At 35.0% G+C, this 20,285-nt stretch overlaps 1 protein-coding gene across 1 annotated transcript in view; it reads right to left on the bottom strand.

The window, feature by feature from the left end:
* Positions 1-20,285, bottom strand: part of LOC125916900 (WD repeat-containing protein 72-like) — a gene marked incomplete at its 3' end in the record, with an annotated part of 125,669 nt that overhangs the window by 5,078 nt on the left and 100,306 nt on the right. The window contains exons 14-16 of the mRNA XM_049623150.1: positions 7,546-8,372; positions 4,809-4,897; positions 565-644 (exon numbers count right to left, since the gene is read on the bottom strand). Of these exons, the coding sequence (XP_049479107.1) occupies positions 565-644; positions 4,809-4,897; positions 7,546-8,372 (996 nt within the window). The remainder of the gene's footprint in view (positions 1-564; positions 645-4,808; positions 4,898-7,545; positions 8,373-20,285) is intronic.

Raw genomic sequence — 20,285 nt, 5'->3', positions numbered from 1 at the left:
CATCTAATCAATGCTCAGATTAGATTTATTGTACAATGTACAAAGCCACTTGGTAAGCTTTTAGGATCCCCAAAAGCCTTAAAAGAGATGGAAGGGCTTCATTTGGGCTGTGAGGAAACCAGCTCTCTAAAGCATCTTACAGATGAGGTACTCTCAAGATAGAAAAATGATTCCTAAGTACACACACCAAATTCTCAAGCTGAGGGACTTTTTTGTCATGGCACAGTTTGAAATCAAATAATAGACAATTCTGCCACAATATGACACTTCAATAGGCAATAAGTTACCTGTAACAACAGGAACATCCCCTCCTCAGGCCCCTCTATTCATACCTCCTAACCTGGTGCATCCTTGCATATGTCTTTTTCCACTTTTTCCCTCAATTATTAGTCTCTGTGTTAGTCCTGTTAAATGAAATGCCTGGGAGGAAATATTTTGTGAGGAGAGCAGTACCCATTTACTGGTACTCTCAGGTTAAGAGGAGTATGAATGAACCGCTCATTGGATAGAAAGGAATAGCAAGGAACTCTTCTAATAACTTCAGGGACATGCACTATATCATACCTGCACAGACTGGTCTCTCCAACAGGAAATTAGCTTCAAAAGTGAAATGTCAGCTTCAGGTATATGGGATTCACTTTTACCTAGAAATACATAGAATACATTTTATAGCTTGAGAGTATTAAAAAATGGATGCTACCCAATGATCTTCAATCCTGGCTGCATGTTAGAATCACCTGGGAAGCATTTTTTCCCACAAACACCAATGTCCAGGTTCCATCTTTCAGAGATTCTGATTTCAGGTCCCAGGGGGGAGGGAAGGGCAAGCATTGGTACTTTGGAAAAGTACCTCAGATGATTTTCATGTATAACCAGAGTCAAGAACCATTTATTAATTTATATGTATTTCTAATGATTATACTAATACATATTCATATCAAATCAAATTCATCTTTATACCCTAAACCCATCTTTGTAGTTTTTGCCAGCAGAATGCAATGACTAATACTCCCACCCAAAACAGATTGCCAAATTTTTACAATTCCTTTCTCATGCAAATAGGTCCTGAAATACTACCTTGCTATGAATCAGTATCTATCACACAGAAATCATATAAAAGACTTCCTTTGATTTGTCCTTACCCAGTTATACTACTCTGATCAATAGATACAGCACTTATGTTTTAATTTGACTCATTTTGTTATGTATTGTTTCTTTTAAGTTTGCCCTTTTGAATGTCCTTTCTATCTATTTGCCTTAATGTTCAGTGTGAAATTTTAAGAGTGTGCTAGAGCTTGGTTTATTTAAATTGATCTGTAGAGTGTCCAGCAGCCCCCTACACAAAAGAGCACTTAATAAGTGCCTTTTCATTAATTGAAAATGTACATATTATCATCCAAATGAAAAATTGATCAATTAAGGCTTTCTGATGGCTAAAGTATATTATCTCGGTGCCAGATCCTAGGAGTGAGATAAGGAAAAATGATGACGGCTTGCACTGGAGGGAAAATTACTGTAATTGTCTATTTAAATTAATGTATTAATATGTGTTTGAAATTCTGGTATTAACTGTTTAAGTTAGTATTATTCCAGTATGGTTTTCATAGAATCACCATTTTACATATTAATATATGTGTCTGTGTATGTACAAATATCTAATTTATAAATATTTTGTATTTTATATGTATTTTATATATCATATTAGTGGTCAAGGGAAATGTGATAGAAAATATTGAACATATTTCTATCTTCAGTCAACTGAGAATATTAAAAAAATATATAAGAAACTTCTGACTCATTATTATCATTATTTTTCCCTGAAGGAGCATATGATGTGAATTTTAAATGACCAAGATCGGCGCATAAAACACGTAAGTATGATAGAACACTATGATTTTGAAGTCATATTCTCCATTTCTTCAGGAGCACAGCAGGTAAGAGAAAATTTTCTTTTGATCTCTCTCCTTCCCCACCCCCCCTTATTCTGTTGACCTTGTGACTCTACCATCAAAGCTAAGTATTGGTCTCAACTGTAACTACTTACTGGCATCATGGGGTACTTCACAGTGCACTTTAATGTGATGTTAAAATTTTAATATGAGGTAGAAATGAGAGCCAACTTTTCTTGCCAATGTCAGTAAGCTAAAGAATTAATTGCAACATCAGGGGGAAAGATAAAAAGAAAACACCCCAGGCTTACCAATATTACTGAGTCACCATTTTTGCTGACAGAAGTGGGTATTGGTTCCTGTCAACCCTTTAGGATGAGCACCTCAAAGTATTATTTTATTCTCCAGGCTTTGACTTTATTGAATTAATAGCATAAAATGAATCCCTCCTTTCCCTTCACCTCCCATATTCCAGTTATTAAAACACAAAACCATGTTTCCTTAGGACCTAGGTGAATCTTAAATGCTATAAATATGACCTCTAAACACGAGGGAGATTATTCAATAATGACACTAGTTGCTCTTGGCTTTGGCTGGGGCACCTGGAGCCTCCATGGCTCTGGTTAGCAATTCTCTTGGTCTGTGCAGAAACAACTCATATTATGCCTTGAATTCTAATCCCTTTATTAATGTCATAAAAAATTAAAATGAGGATAAATGTCCTGTTAAGGGTTACAGTTTAAGGAGAAGGCAGGCAATCCAGACTGGGACCATTTGAAGGGGACACTGGTTGTAATCATAACTGAGAAGTATACTGACATAATGGAAAGAGCAAGTCGTTGGGGTCAGAGTCCTGGCCTCTCTGCTTAACAGCTGTTTGCCTCTGAGTGAGTCATCTAACTTCCCTGAGCCCCAATTTTCCTGAGGGTAAAACAGAGATAGTCCCTCCTACTGTGTGAGATTGTTTATATATTGAGATAATATGTGTAAAATCATTAGCATAATTCTTTGAATATACTAGTTACTCAAAAATTGGAAGCTATTAATAAACTCTCACTTTAAAATATTCAAAATATTCTTTTCAATAGACTTGAGAGGGCCCCTATGTACCATTGTTCAGGGCATCTTAATGTACTGATCATATACTGTACAACTTTGGAGGCATAGTGCATGTCAAGTCCAGAATCTCATTCCCATTTTGCAAATGCAGTAAATAAACTTTTAAGGGAGTAAAAGAAACGCCCCAAATTGCATAAGTAGTAAGTGGCAGAACTAGATCGTAAACTTCAGCCATCTATTTTCAAAACCATTGTTCTATTTACTATTCATCCATGAATCCAAAGGTATTTAATTCCTTGAAGGCATTGCTCTGGGAACTGGAGACACAGCAGTGAAAAAAACTGTCATAAATAAATAATAACCCCCATGGAGCTTTCATTTTAGTAGCAGGATGTAGATGGCAAGTGAAAAAAAAATATATATATATTACATCAGAAAATGAAAAGAATTTTGGAAAACAGTAAAATAGGGAATGGGGTAGAGTGTGCTGGGGAAAAAGGAGGGCACCTTCGTTGATGAGATGGCATTTGAGCAAGAAGGAAGGATGTAAGGTGGAGGTGGGGGGCAGCAGGTTGACCTCTGGAATCTGAGAAAAGAACATTCTAGGGAGTAGAAATAGCCAGTGCAAAGGCCCTATGTTTGGGTAAGAGTAAAAAGTCCAGTGTAGCTGGAGCACGCTCAGCAAGGGGAACCCCAAAGAGATGAAGTCAGGTGAGGGCGTGTGTGCAATGACAGAGGCAGAACAGCCAGGTTATATTGGGCCTTGTCTGCTGTCCTAGAGACTGGCTTTTATTCAGAGCGAAACAGAAACCACTGAAATGTGTTGAACAAAAGCATGAGGTTCTGACTTAGTTTCTGATAGGTCGTTTTTGCTGCTTGATTGTGAACAGTGTGTGAAGCAGGAATAGGAGCACAAGGGTGGTTAGGAGGCTTCTGTTACTGTAGTCCAGGCAGGAGGGGATGAAGGCTCAGGGGTGGTCATGCGGGTAGAGAGAAACAGAATCTGGAATATATTCTGAAGGTAGAACCAACATGTTTATTATTAAAAGATTGGAATGTGGGGTATGAGAAAAAGGGGAAAGTCAAAACGACACAAAGTTCTTGGCCTGAACTAGACGGGCAGATTTGCCATTTACTGAGATGTCACAAATTTAGATGGGGCACGTGGGTGGCTCAGTAGGTTAAATGTTCGACTTCAGTTTAGGTCATGATCTCACAGTCTGTGGGTTCAAGCTCCATGTTGGGCTCTGTGCTGACAGCTCAGAGCCTAGATTCTGCTTCTGATTCTGTGTCTCCCTCTCTCTATGCCCCTATCCCACCCCTGTCTCTCAAAAATAAATAAGCATTACATTTTTTTTTTAATTTAGAAAAGCAGATTTTGAGGATAAATTAGCGATTTGGCATCAAAAGAAAATATAAGCACTAAGACTATTTCTCAGAAGAATTCGAAGACCACTATAACCTTCTGAAAAAGCTATAAAATTCTCTAATATAATAATCACTTATTTGCTAATAAAGATACTGGTGTAATAATCTTTCCCATAAATCACATGTGACCTTAATTTAATAACCAAATATTTCTTTTGCTGAAAAGTTTCAGATTTTCAGGCATTTCAAAGATCATTTGATGAAATTCATCACACTGCATGTCTTATAATGTTATTTATTTTAATAAAAAATCATGTATATTTAAAATACAGGCAGAATACAAAAGTATAGCCATGTGAAATGAAGACTAAATCAAACAATAAATACACGTAATGCTCCTTCTAAATTGTCGAGTGCTATCCAGTTATGGATAGGCAAGTTATTTTATTTCATAGAAGAAAAAAAATGAGGCTATATCTGTAACTCCCTTACCATTTCGTAAGTAACCATAGAAGCTTGAAATATTCGAAATCTCATTCCCGGGAATTCTTGCCTTGTGCACAGATTCCATTTTGAAAGACCTGTGGGGGAAAAAACAAAGGATATTATTAAAGATGTATGAAAAGTATTTTTAGAAATCAATTGAAGAGTGCACAACCACTTCAAAAAATTCAGGAACTGAACACAGATTATTTTTGGCAATGTTGTCCACATTAATGTCTTTGGTAAATCTTTATTTCCCCACCTTGTTCCTACCCGGAACCTTAATCCCAGTTGAATTGTGAATCTTAGTTTATACCAGAATTACCTTGTGACTCACTTTTGTAGGAGTCCCACTATGTTAAGTCCTGTAATTTGTGGCTAATGCAATGAATTTTTCAATCCTAAAATGTTGATATCTGCCAAAGAGTTCTCCCCAGGTACAGTAAGGACCTGATGGAGGCAGGCTTTACACTAGTGCCAGTGATTTAATCATAGGAACTTTGAGATACTCTTCAGGAATACTCTCATAGGCAGATGGCTCTTTCCTTAAAATGCATTTACGTCATGTTCCCAGTTGTGAAGTACACCAGGATTTTCTCAACCTTCACAACCACAGTGAAATGTTAGCGAAACGGCCAAATCTGTTGGAAGGATTTGGTGTGACAAATCCAATACACGTTATTTTGATTTCCTAAAAAATGACATACAGTCCCTGACAGCAGATCAAAGTTGAAGTGACTATTTTACGGAGGCAGTCTCTAATCCTGACACCTCTACTCAATGATTTTTTTCTTAATGGAGAATTTTGTAAAGAATGAACTAATGTATGACAACAATTTTAAGGCCATTTAGTAGAAAGCATGCTGAAAGCCCTTAATCTCCCTTTAGGACACCAGACACATCCTCTACCTTCTGTACTCCTTATCAGGAGCAAACTCAGAATGAAAACTTCCAGCAAACAGTAACTCATCAACTTAGTGGGGTCATGATTAGGCAAATATAATTTGTTAGCAGCCTAGTTTTTTAAGAATTTGAAGAAGTCTTAGTAGTCACCTATCCCATCCACTTCATATCCTACATGAGGAAAGCCAGGCCCAGAGGGGCTAAGTGACTTGTCCAAAGCGACATGGCTAAACAACAAAACCAGGATTTATTCCCAGGTTTTCTGGCTTCAGGCTGGCTGGATTTTTGTTAACCATACTTTAAGTGCTTTGTAATTTTCTTAGTACTAGAAGGGAAAATAAAAGAAGCCTATTTGAAATTTAAATGTGTGTGTGTATATATAACATATATTTATATTTATATTTATATTTTATATTTATAAACAGAAAAAAAGAAAAGAGGAAAATTAAGTATGCAAATCACAGAAATTTACCAATCTGTTTCCTCCCTCTTAAGGCCACAGAACAGAAAATGGGAAATGCTGTAGTATAGAATCATTATAATGGAAGGAAGCATAACACTGAATCCTATGTAATCCACATAGACTTGCTACCCAACTTGCTAGGTCTACTGAGGGCAGAAATTGTGCCTATTATATAGTGCCTGGCACAGATACATGTTGAACTGAGCTCCTATCACATAACAGAAATGTCAAGGACCATTTACCACCATGTAGTAGGCACTTCAGACAATGTCTCTTCTGTGAAGGCTTTCTGTTGGTTTCATCTCACACTAATTATTCTCTTTACTCTGGCCACCAAAATACTTATCTATACTACAAATATTTTTCTTCATTCCTTTGCCCTACTTCAGTGCTTCTATTTATTTCATGTGTATTATTTTTATCATTTGAATTAGTTCCTACCCAAAAGACACATTTATTTATACTTCCTCTGTAGGCTAGTGCTAAGGATATATTCAGTAAGCACCTGAATTCAATCCTCTAACATCATACAATGAAAAGCTATACTAATTTTAGCAGTGGAAGAAGGTAAACACACAGAGTTAAGTTTAGTAATTAATGCGGCTCTGGAATTAGAATGGAGCTCTGCTTTGAATCAGCCTCTAAGGAGGTGAATTTGTCTTGAAGTTAAATTCTCAAGACTCAATGCCCTCATCTTTACAAGGAGCAAATTAATAATACCTATATGCCAGCTTTGCATATTAAATGAAATCATCTAAGTGCTTACATAGTGACTAATAGATATTAAACATGCAAAAAACAATAGCTATTTTTACTAAACTGTACTTTTTGTAAATGAATTACTGATAGCTTCCTCTAGTTTAATACACCAAAGTATAAATTAAATGGTGGGATTTCAGGTATGAAATTTTAAAACTTTTTCTTATGATATATGAAATACATTATTATTGGCATTTACTTAAATGTTCTTTGTTCATATTTAATTCACAGCAAGTAAAATGGATTTCAACGTGTGTATGAATCAATCTATCTATCATCCATCTTTCTATCTACCTATCTATTATTTCATTCATCATCCAACACTATGATTTTCCTGGCACATATTATGAAAGCAATATATATTTGTTGAATGAATAAATTTTAAAATATATAGATTTATTGCCCAGATTATCCTCTAATCTCAATGAATTAATAGGAAGATTTTTCTTAAATGTGCTTTAAGCTAAAGGAGTTGCTGCATATTTAGTCTTCACTTAGGAGACTAAAAGAAAGGAGGATGGAAAGGAGGGCGGGAAGTTAGAGAGATGAATGAATACAGCAAATAATGATAATTTTTAATGTCCCAAATAACAATAGTCAAAATCTTTATGCATGTCTTACCTGTCAATTCCACATGCCAACTCTAAAGGTGTGTTAACTAACTTATTAACTGCAAATAGTCTGTTCAATAAATAAACTATAGTGTTTAGGGTGTTTGACTCTTGCGAAGAATCACAATTATTTTCCAGTCCTCTTGGCATCCCAACTTGGTTTGGAAGAGTGGACATGTATTTATTTGACAAGTCCAAAACTTTTTTGGAAAATAAATTTACTTTTGAATAGTCTTTCTTCATTTCAGCATTGCATAAATCCCAACCTGGCAGCATCAATGAGAAGTGATCTTCATTTGAGGCAAGTCCTAAAGAAACAGAACCCTGAAGCTTTAAAATATCTAGATGCTTAATGCACAGATTATCAAATTCTTTATCTACTCCCCACGGCAAAAAGCAAGAGAGGAACAATTTAGCTGTGTCTATCGTGATGTTGGCATCCACTTTTCTTGATGGCTTGGGGTGCATCTTTTTGGAGTTCTTTATTTTCTTCTGCCTTTTAATGCCTTCATTATCTCCTAAGGATTTGGCAGTATTCTCTCCCTGGGCTGGGTTCTCACTGACAGGCTTGGCTTGTGCCTCTGCTGAGAGAGAACCAGAGGCAGTTTTATTTCTTTTCAGAGTCAGTGTTTTCTTCTCAACTGTGCTTTTGGCTCTTCTCAGGATCTCACTACCATAGAATGAATTGGAAGGGTCAACGTCACAGACTGGAGTTGGCAGCAAAAGTTCAACAAGGTTTTCCAGGTCAAATAGAAGGATATGAAAGCCAATGTCACTCCATCTTGTCTTCACAGGCAAGACATTAAAAGGTCCTGAGAAAGGCTTGACATCAGCAACCTAAAGGAGATTTAAAAAAATATATGTGTGTCAAAGTTCTTATTTTTTTTTAAATTTTTTTAACGTTTATTTATTTTTGAGACAGAGAGAGACAGAGCATGAGCGGGGGAGGGTCAGAGAGAGAGGGAGACACAGAATCTGAAACAGGCTCCAGGCTCTGAGCTGTCAGCACAGAGCCCGACGCGGGGCTCGAACTCACGGACCGTGAGATCATGACCTGAGCCGAAGTCGGACGCTTAACCGACCAAGCCACCCAGGCGCCCCTCAAAGTTCTTATTTTTAAGTGATTTTATTAAAGTGTCTATGATATTAAAATGGCATAAAAAGAAAGTATTAAGTAGCAGTACAACTAAAGGCAAGTCATTTCAATTTTTTTTGTCTTAGCTCTAAACATTCCCCTCTAAATTAAACATTCTATATTCTAATATTTCATAAAAAGTTATTTTTTCTTCCTAAGACTTTTATTTTTCCTCTTAAAAAATGTGAATTAGGCCTATGGAGTAAGACGGCATCAGTTTATGTCCTCTAATATATGATTTCATGTTTTCATATCAGTATAGCCATGAATATACAACAGGGAAAAAGTGGGTTTGAAAATTAAGGAGAAGAATAGAACATCTGCAAGAATTTAGGAAGTCTTGACAAGAATTTTCTCGCCAAATTTGTTTAAAATTTTAAATATTTGGAAGTAACCTAAATGTTAACCAATATCATATAACTATTTTTTTGTAAGCTTTGCCTAACAAACTTGCATTTATTATTTCTCTGCCTAAAATGATTTTGCCCAAAATATTGGCATGGTGGGCTCTCATACTTCAGTTATGTTTCTGTCCATTAAGAGGCCTTCCTTGAGTGCCCTCTCCCCTCACACCCATTAGTCTCCATCCTCTTTCTTGCTTTTTTTTCTTCCTAGTACCTCTGGTTACCTTGTATAACATAAAATATTATTTGTTTACTGTATATTTTCCCCAGTAGCATTCAGATTCCACCTTTGCAGGAATTCTGTGCATTGTTTTGCCCCCAAGGCCTATAAAATGATGCTGCTATACAGTTACTAAGGAACTCAGTCAGTATGTGTTGAATGAACGATTAACGTATGTATGTAATGGATTACCATTAAAATATTTTAAATGTTTAAAAATTTTTATTTTAGAGAGAGAGGAAAAAAAAACAAATGGGGAGAGGGGAAGAGAGAGAGAGAGAGAGAGAGAGAGAGAGAGAGAGAGAATCAAGTAGGCTCTGCACTGAGCAGGGAGCCCAAAGTGGGGCTCCGTCTCATTACTGTGAGATCATGACCTGAAATCAAGAGTCGGATGCTTAACTGACTGAGCCACCCAAGTGCCTCAACATTAAAATATTTTAAAATGATGATGTAAAACTTTATTTATTGAGGAAAAAATGTGCTGTGTGCTCTGTTAAGCAGAAAAAATAATCCTCCTTTTGTAAAACTACGTGTGTGTGAATATATAATTTTATATATTGATATAAATATACGTAAGTATATGTATATATACACATATATTTAATATATAAATAGATGTATGTATACATTATGTACAGTTAATATATATAGTCAACATAAATATATATAATATATAGTCACACACACGCTATATATATAAAATATATGTTTTACATACAGTCATAAAAGGCATGCACCAAAATTAACAATAGTTAATTGGAAAGAGAGAATTAAAAGGGTTTTTATACCTTAGGGGTTTTTTGCAATTTTTTGCACTGATATCTTTAATTTATGACCATAAAAAAGAAAGCTTAAAAAACCAACCATTAAAACAATTTAAAGGTGAAAATGGGGCAAATTAAAAAAAATAAATGTATTTCCATTAATAAGTACAAAGTTTAGTATAATTATTAATAAACGATTTTTGCAAATCAAAATATAGTACCATACAGTTTGAAAAATGAACAAGTAACATCAATAGCAATTCACAAAAATAACGTCCAAATTAAAGTAGGAAAAGAAAAAAAAAATAAAACATTTACTACCAGTAGTAACCAAAATGTGAAACTAAAATAGTAATAGCATTCATTACCTACTAATTTGGCAAAGAAGGCTTCTTACATTATTTATTATTATGTAATGTTTAGTACATACAAAATAACATGTAAGCCATTAATTTAGTTGTTTTAGGACCTAACATCAATGTTGTATATGAAGAAACATGGGCATAACTATATAGCATCATTATTCATAATTGCCCCAGACTAGAAGCAACCTAAATGCCCACCGACAATGGAATGAATAGAGACATTGTGATGTTCCAGGCAATGAAAAAATAAGCAACAGTGAAAATGATAAAACTATAGACATTCAACAATGTGGAGAATGTGTGATTCTACCAGCATAATGTTGACCATAGAAGCCAGACACAAAATAATTAACCGTATGACTTTATTCATGTTAAGTTTGAAGAAAACAGGGGCAGGGGCACCTGGGTGGCTCAGTCATTTAAGCAACCTACTTTTGATTTAGGCGCAGATCATGATCTGGAGACTGGTCATGAGATGGAGCCCCAAGTTGGGCTCCATGCTGGGCATGGAACTTGCTTAAGATTCTTTCTTTTCCTGTCCATTGCCCCTCCCCCACTCTCTCAATAAACAAACAAAAAAAATAGAGGCAAAACACCCTAGGGTTTAAGGATGTATGCACAGATATTAAATCTATAAGGATAGTAGTTACTTTTTGAGGATAGGAAGGACATAGTTTCTACAGTGCTGAATATTTTATTACTTAATCTACGTAGTAATTTACGTAGTGATTATGTAGGTGTATGCTTTGAGGTAATTCATTGCGCTACATTTTTGTCCTATGTTATTCTTTCTATAGTTTATACGTTGCATAGTAAATAATGCTTATGAAATATTAAAGGAATGTTAACAAAGTGTGCCCCCATCCAACTAAAAAATAGAACCAGACCTGATTCTATACCCTTGACTACTTTCAGAGGTAACCAATATCTTGAATTTCATGTTTATGATTTCTTTGGTTTTATTTATTTATCTATTTATTTATTTAATCATTCATTCATTCATTTAATGTCTATTTATTTTTGAGAGGGGGGAGAGGTGGAGAGAGAGGAAGGCACAGAATCTGAAGCAGGCTCCAGGATCTGAGCTGTCAGCACAGAGCTAGATGCGGGGCTTGAACTCCCGGACCTTGAGATCATAACCTGAGCTGAAGTTGGACACTTAACCAACTGAGCCCCCCAGGCGTCCCTCTTTGGTTTCATTTAATGTCTTAACCTTAAATAGTCCAACTGACTATTTTTTTTTGTTTTTTTTGACTTTTGATATAAATATTAACATTTTTTCCAATTTGCTTTATTATGCTGAAATTTATATTTCTAAGATTCAATGATTATAGCTGTAGTTCTTTCATTTTTGCTGCTGTAAAATATTATGCTATATGCTATATGATAATACAGTTTATGTATCTATTGTTTTTAAGTGGCCATTTAAATTATTTGCAAGATTTACTATTGCAAAAAGAAAAAAAAAAGCTACAGTGAATATTCTTCTGGTAAAGACTTCTGGTTCACATTTGCAAAAATTTCTAGAGTGACAGTGATAATTCATAAGACATGCACTTCTTTAACTAGGAGATTATCCCAAATTCTTCTTCCAAGTGATTTGTACCAATCTGTGAATCTCAGTACCATTGTATGATGAGTTTCCATATGCCACATCATCATTAATACAGGATCTTATTTTTTTCAATATAGGGGGTATAATTTGGTATCCCTTGCAGTTTTAATTTTCATTTCTTTAATTATTACCATTAACTGAGTATCAAGGCAATAGTTCATTGGCCTTTTCATGATTGTTCTATAAAGTACCTACCTGTGGCTTTTGTAAACCTTCTATTTATCCTTTTCTTATTGATTTTAGGGTTATGTATTTATTCCAGAATTTATCTTTTGCTGGTTATGTGATCTACATACCTTCTATTTGTGGCTTGTCTTTACATTATTTTTTAAAAGTGTTCTCTGATAAACATTGAGTTCCTATTTTACTACTGTCAAACTTAGGAAACATTTACTTTAAAGATTATACTTTCTGTGTCTTCTTTACAAAGAAAAATGAAAACTTTCCCTATTCAGAGGAAATAAAAACATTCGCATATACTTATCCCAAAATTTAAAGTTTCACACACTTTTTGATTCTTTAATACTTTTTCATTTTTGTGGTGTGCTTACACTAGGAAATTATTTTTATACTTTTTACCTTGATATCCAATATTCCAATATCATTTGTGAATCTCTTCTTTTCTCACTGATCTGCTGCCTGGGACTTGAATCAATTTACCTTGGATTCAGAACATTCCATAGTATCCATAGCTTTACAAAAAGACTTCAGATCGGTTGGATAGGTTCTCCTATCTTGTTCTTCCTATGATCTTTTATTCTTTCATATAAATTTGAGGATGCTTGTCAAGTTCCAGATTGTATCTTACGCTTACTTAGACCATGCTTAATTTCTTTTGCTAGTTTAATGATTGTTCAGAGGGATGTTTATATTATTTGCTTATCATTTTTTTTAAAACCTTTTGTAGCTATGGGTCTGTTTTCATTTCTGATATTAGTTTGTTGCTTTTGTTGTTTTTTTTTCTTGCCAGAAGTTTGTCAATTTTTTTTTGTTTTTTAAATATGAAATTTATAGTCAAATTGGTTTCCATACAACACCCAGTGCTCATCCCAACAGGTGCCCTCCTCAATGCTCATTGCCCACCCTCCCCTCCCTCCCACCCCCATCAACCCTCTGTTCTCAGTTTTTAAAAGTCTCTTATGTTTTGGCTTCCTCCCTCTCTGACCTCTTTTTTTTTTTTCCTTCCCCTCCCCCATGGTCTCCTGTTAAGTTTCTCAGGATCTACAAAGAAGTTTGTCAATTTTGATATTCTTTTCAAAGAATCAAATTTTGACTTTGTAGATCATCTCAATGGAATAATGTTTCTCTTGGAAGGTCACTTCACTGAGTATACTATTTTAATTGGACTTATTTTCTCACAGCATTTTTGAAGGCATTATTCTGTAGTCTTTTGGTTTCCTTTAATGCGGTTGAGGTGTCAGCTGGTAGTCTGTCACTCCATCTGTCTTTTCTCTGCTGCTTTTTAGATCTTTTTGTCTTTAATATTCTGCATAGAATCATGGAATCACTAGAATTCTTTTTAGGTGGGGATGCTTTCCCCCAATCCTACATTGTATCTGAGTATTCCTATCTTTAATTTTGTTAAGTTCTCAGACTTACCTTTTTGCATATTTTTTCTATCCATCCCATGAACTCTGTACAGGACTTTGATGAGCTGGCTGTTTGTCAGACACTCTATCTTTTTTCATTTTTTTTTAATCTCTGTGTCTTTCTGTGCCACATGCTGAGCATCACTTCAGAATTCTCTTTTATCTTGCCTATTTTCTTCTTACCTGTCTCTACTATCACATTTAACTTCCCCTTGAGTTTTTAATTTTGATTTTTGCATTTTAATCTCTATAAGTTCTATTTGGTCCCTTTAAAAAAACACATTTTTACAGTTATTTCTTACTCATATTTTTAAACCTTTATTTTTATTAATTTATTTTTTAAATGTTTATTTATTTATTTTGAGAGAGAAAGAGAGAGAGAGAGCAAGCAGGGGAGGGGCAGAGAGAGAGGAAGAGAATACCAAGCAGGCTCCACACTTTGTGTGGAGCCTGATGTGGGGCTCAAACCCACCAACTGTGAGATCATGACCTGAGCCAAAACCAAGAGTCGGACACTTAACAGAGCCACCCAGGAGCCCTGCTTTTATTTTTTTTTTAAAGTACTTATTTTTGTATGGTGTATCTGTAATTCCTATTTTTAAAATCTTTGTGTGACTCTGCTTTTTGATTTTGCTGGTGCTTTTCTGTTTCCTTATGTTTTGTAACTGTGTGTATGCATGCGTGAAATGTTATCAGTGAGAATCCTTTGAGTCATGGGTTGAAGATGCATTCTTCAAAAGAGAATCTGTATCTGTGACTGTCAGATACCCAGGGAGTATAAATGTTTATTAGCCCCACTGATAGATAAAAATTGGGTTTGTAAATAGTGTCAAAAATTAAAATTCAGTAGCTCCTCCTTATCCATAGTGTATATGTTCCAAAGACTCCTAGTAGATGCCTGAAATCACAGATTGCACTGAAACCTGTATTTACTGTTTCCCTATGCATACATACCTATGATAAAGTTTAATTTGTAAGTTAGGCACAGGAAGAGATTAATGATAATAACTAATAATAAAATAGAACTTTAGAAGAATATATTGCAATAAAAGTTATATGAATGTGGTCCCTCTCTGAAAATCTCTTATTGTACAGTACTCACCCTACTTCTTGTGATAATGTGAGATGATAAAATGCCTAGAGAGAAAGTAAAATGAGGCAAATGACATGGGCACTGTGGCATAGTTTGAGGTTACCATTGACTTTCTGATAATATGTCAGGAGAAGAATCATCTGCTTCTGAACCATGGGTAAGTGAAACCACGGATGAGGGAGGAACTACTGTATTTCGTTTCAATAAGCAATAGAGAAAATGGGCGCTCTGTTACATTATACAATGGGTGTAAATTGGTACCTCTTTTATGAAAGGCAATTGGTGCAGTGTATCAACAACTTTAAAATATATATACCATTTGGAGCACCTGGGTCCCTCACTTGGTTAAGCATCTGACTCTTGATTTTGGCTCGTGATCTCATGGTTCATGAGATCGAACTCTTTATCTAGCTATGTGCTGACACCATGGAGCTTGCTTGGGATTCTCTCTCTCCCTCTCTCTCTGACCCTCCCCTGCTCTTCTGTGTGCATGCATGCATGATCTCTCTCTCTCTTTCTCTCTCTCTCAAAATAAATAAACTTTAAAAAAACATATTATATACCACTGAATATAGAAATTGTTTTAAAAATAATTTGTTCTAAGTGTCAAATTACAAAGATACACAAAATTACATGAGAAAGAATATTCATTGTAGAACTTTCTACAGCAATAAGCTGAAAATAAATGTCCCATAGTATAGATTTGGCTAAATATATTATGATATCTGCACACATTAAAATACTAAGCAGCTATTAAAAAGAGTTTTTGTATATAATGCCATAGCAAGAAATTCACATATATTTTCTATGGAAAAATACCTAGATATAAAAAGCACAATTCCATTTTTTATAAAATTTCGGAGATTTCTTAACATCTCCTTTTAATTTGTCTATTTTTTTAAAGATTTTATTTTTAAGTAATCTCTACACCCAATATGGGGCTTGAACTCACAACCTTGAGATTAAGAGCTGTATGCTCTACCAACTGAGCTAGCCAGGTGCCCCTTGATTATATCGATTTTTCAAATTTCTACAAAAACCTGCATTTTTACCATACTAAACAAAATTATATTTGAAAAATAATAAGGCTATCTAGATGTTTTTAACATTGTGCTTTACTCCCCCCAAAATACATTAACCAGATTAAATTTAGAAGTGTAAGAAGATTTACTAGATAAATAATCAAAGGTTAATATTTTAGGTATATAAACAACTCATAAAAATTAATAGTAACATACTAATATTTCAAGAAATAAAATGAGCAATAAAACCAAAAATATCACAGCGGGGGATAGTATTTCAGCCATTTGTCTCAATAAAAAGGAAACAAGTATAAAATTTTACATAGTATACTGGTTTTGAACCCTTAAATTTGCTAAAATTTTCTCAAACTTATAACAAACCAAAAGTAGAGTATCCCATGCTGTTCAGTGTTCATTTTAACAGGACTCTGATGACATCTAGATGGCCTTCTTCTTTTTCCAAAACATGATGACATGTATCAAGAGTCTTAAAAATATTCAGTATCATTTTCTCTAACTGAGAGGCACATGTTCTTGGAGGCTACCATTCCCAGATCCATGTTTTGGGTTTATTTCTGTTTCTGTTCATTCAGCAGACATTCAGGAGGTTCTTGCTGGGTGCCTACTGAGTAGAACCTGGTATGAGTAGCTGTCCACAGAATACAGAACAAGACTCAGCATCTGCAAAGATGCAGCTCCCACTTTTTACACTCAGAGGGGAGAGAGGTAGGTCCCAGCAAGAACGACATAGCTAGGATAAGGACAAAGTAAGGACAAATGTAGGAAACTATGAAGGTCTGGAGCAGGTACCTCACATCCGGCCTTGATAACACAAGGAGTCTAAGCAGAAGTGACAACAGACTGCAATCTGAAAGATTCAGGAGAAATGAACTAAAGAAAAATGCAAGACCAGGTACTCTAGGCAAAGAGAAAAACATGAGAGGACCCCTGGAGTGATGGCTGGAGGAGGGGTAAGGATACGTGTAGAGAGCATGCACTGTGGCAATTTTAGTACTCCTGGAGAGCAGAATATGGGAGTGGAGGATGAGCCAGACAGGACAGGAGCCAGATTACATTAAAGCCTTGCAAACTCTGTTGAGTCTCAGATTTATTCTAATCGCAGTTATGAGCCTCGAAGGGGTGTTTAAGCGAGGAAGTCACCTATTAACAAACTGTAGCTATGATTACTTATGAATTATGGGTTAATCAAGCATGTGGAAGACAGACTGCCACACTCCTGTGTAGCTCCACTTCCCCAAAGCTATAATCTCTGGCCAGTGTCTAGACTCCTCAATTACTAGGACAATCAAAATCGTAGCCATGATTCTAGCAATATGACATGCTCCCTGGTCTGGTCTTGTCCTTGTATTTTGTGATCCATACAGCCAAAATAGACCAATTGCACTGCTGTAAACAAAGATCCTACATTTCTGTCCCTAAATATGATCACCTTAAGCCTCAGAAGCAACTGGGCACTTCAGAAAATTTTCAAATCATAAACATTATTCCAATTTTTTTTTTTTAACATACAACGAAGCTGGTTTTCATTTGGAAGCAAGTCAATTTAGATTATAAGTATAAAACGTTGCTATATTTTAAATCATTGAATATTATAATTCTATAATTATAATTCTATAATCATCATTGTTTAAAAATTTTTAAACCTTGGGGCACCTGGGCAGTTCATTCGGTTAAGTGTCCCAACTCCTGATTTCTGCTCAGGTCATGATCTCATGGTCCATGAGTTGGAGCCCCACATCTGGCTTCGCACTGTCAGTGCTTGGAATTCTCTCTCCCTCTCTGCCCCTCCCCTGCTCATGCTGTCTCTCACTGTCTCAAAATAAATAAATACAACTTTAAAAAATAAATTAAAAAAATTAAAATTTTTAAGAATTCTTAAAAATTTTATTTTTTTACTAAAAAAATGTTTACTATTTTTACTAAAAATAGTATATTTTTACTATTTTTTAGTATATATTTTAGTATATTTTAGTATACTAAAATTTAGTACATTTTTTAGTATATTTTTTAGTATACTAAAATTTAGTATATTTTTTTACTAAAAAATATTTACTATTTTTACTAAAAATAGTATATTTTTAAAGTCATGTCACCAAAGGACTTTAAAAACAATATTAGCATCATTTTGAACCTAAGTAATATGGAGTGACAACAAATGCCAATAATAATAATTCTTGTTTTCACATTAATAGATTGGACATGCACAATTTTTAGTAATGTTTAGCAGAGGCTATAAAAAATGTTAACCTTATTTATATTCATATTTGTATGGTAGTATATATACTATATATTCCACAAATGCAGATTCTATTCAAAGTAGAATGCTAAATCATGACTGAATATTGTGCAAAAATATAAATATAATTATGTTACTTTTAGAATGATAAAGTCTATATAAACCATCATTTTAACAGAACTGTTTTAGAGACATTCATCAGTCTGATTACAATTAAAAAGTCTAGAGCAAGTAACTACATATGAAAAGTATTTCATTCAATCTATTGCACTGCAAAAATGTAAGGGCTAAATATAAATTTTAAGTTATAAGTTCATGTATTGTTTATAGAATGCCCTGTGATTGCCTGACAGATAGTTTCCCAAAATGTGTTGTCCAGGCTTTGCACACATGGAGAAGGTGCTAGTATTTTCCCAAACATCCCATCGCTTTTTGTTCCACTGTTTGAAGTTCCAGGTTGAAGCAGGACAGGTGTTGTTAACAATCAGGACAGTGAGAGGGTAGCACTAAGGGACAATGGTCCATTCCAACCTCTGAACTTTGTGAGCCTGGGGAGTAAAATGGTATTGATATATCTACATGTGAATGCTCTAAACAGCAGGTGGGGAGTAGGAAGAGGCACACAGAGCCCAGCTCTTTGTTTGAGTACACAGACTTTGGGAAAAGCTACTGAGTCAGAAAGTCTGCAAGTAGAATCCCAGATGGCCAGCGGAACACAAATTATTCTTCCACTACCCGCAAGAACCCAAATAAATGACAAGTAAAACTAAGGTCAACAACACAAAATTCAAACTCTCAACAACCTAATATACACATAAAAAGGAGAAGCAAAAAGACCCAAAAGTTTAGGGGAAAAAATGTAATAAATGTTAAGGTATAAGTCTAACATCTTTATTTTAAAAAGTCTACTCATTTATTTATTTTTTTTTCCTGTGTCCTGCTGTGTTCAGCTTGTGCCTCATCTTTTTCTATCTGATTCAGAAAGACAAAATGGTTAAACAAGACTGGTTTTACCCCCTGCCTTTGAAGGTGGAAATGCACTGTCTGACAACATGTTCTGATAAAACTTCTCTCTGAAAACATATTGGATCCCCCACTGAGTTTGTTGTGAAAGAATCTGACCTGCCCAACCTACCACAACCACAAAATAAGTTTGGTAAAACTGATGCTTAGAACCACCTTCATCTTCTCACTTTTGTGACTTTGTGCAATAGTAATTAATTTAAATATTTAAACACTATGTGAAAAAACATATAGATGATAGCTGCAAAAATATTCTTGGAATCTGGCTGTGTTAGAGCCGGAAGAATTTAGAAATTATCTGATCTTAAACAAAGGGAAAATGAGGAATAGAGAAGTAAAGTGAGTTGCTCAGTTAGCCTTTTGCTAAATAGCCAAGTCAGGGTTTCCAAGTACTTTTTTTTCCCCCTGACTATTCTTCTGATGATATTATATGACTGAAATTTCCCCAAGAATAGAATAATGTTTCTTATTTATGATTTCTAAGATGTACAAAGGAGTCTCATTAGCTAAGCATTCATTGTATGAAACACCATATTCATTGAAATGTATAAAAATGAAAAAGCCATCATTACATAAAAACATTCCCTAATGAACTGATCACTTATAAAACCAGGACCCAAACACGGCCCCCCTTCTAACATAAAGTCCCACCTCCACCCATTAGTCAGGCTGTCACTGATTATCAAATGATGCAATCCAATCACAGAGTAGATGGCAAATGCGGTTAAAAATCAAAGTAAATGATCCGGTTGCCTCAGTCGGTTAAGCCGTCTGACTTCAGCTCAGGTCATGATCTCACCATTCCTGGGTTGGAGCCCCACATTGGGATCTGTGCTGACAGCTTGGAGCCTGGAGCCTGCTTCAGATTGTGTCTCCCTCTATCTCTGCCCCTACCCTCCCCATGCGCTCTCTCTCTCTCTCTCTCAAAGATAAATAAACATTAAAAAAATTAAAAATAATAGAAATAAAAACAAAAATGAATGATTACACTGCATGCAGACAGGGAGGCCAGAACTATCTGTGCCACACCCAATGCCACTGACAAGGATCCAGCAGAGGAGACCAGTTAACAAGTGAAGAAGAGAAAATTAATTCAGATGCTTCAAATGACAAATCTTTTAATATAAAGTATATAAGAGAGGCCTGTGGGAAACTTATCTTTTCAATACTTTTTATAAAATAACTCTATATATTATGAGATTCAAAAATGAAGGGTGACATATCGTGTGCCATACAATTAAATTAGAAAAAAAATTACACAAG

This window comes from Panthera uncia, unplaced genomic scaffold (assembly GCF_023721935.1).
Source record: "Panthera uncia isolate 11264 unplaced genomic scaffold, Puncia_PCG_1.0 HiC_scaffold_1304, whole genome shotgun sequence".
NCBI classification, from domain to species: domain Eukaryota; kingdom Metazoa; phylum Chordata; class Mammalia; order Carnivora; family Felidae; genus Panthera; species Panthera uncia.
The sequence above is the reverse complement of the archived record's forward strand: the minus strand, read 5'-3'. Positions and strand labels throughout refer to the sequence as shown.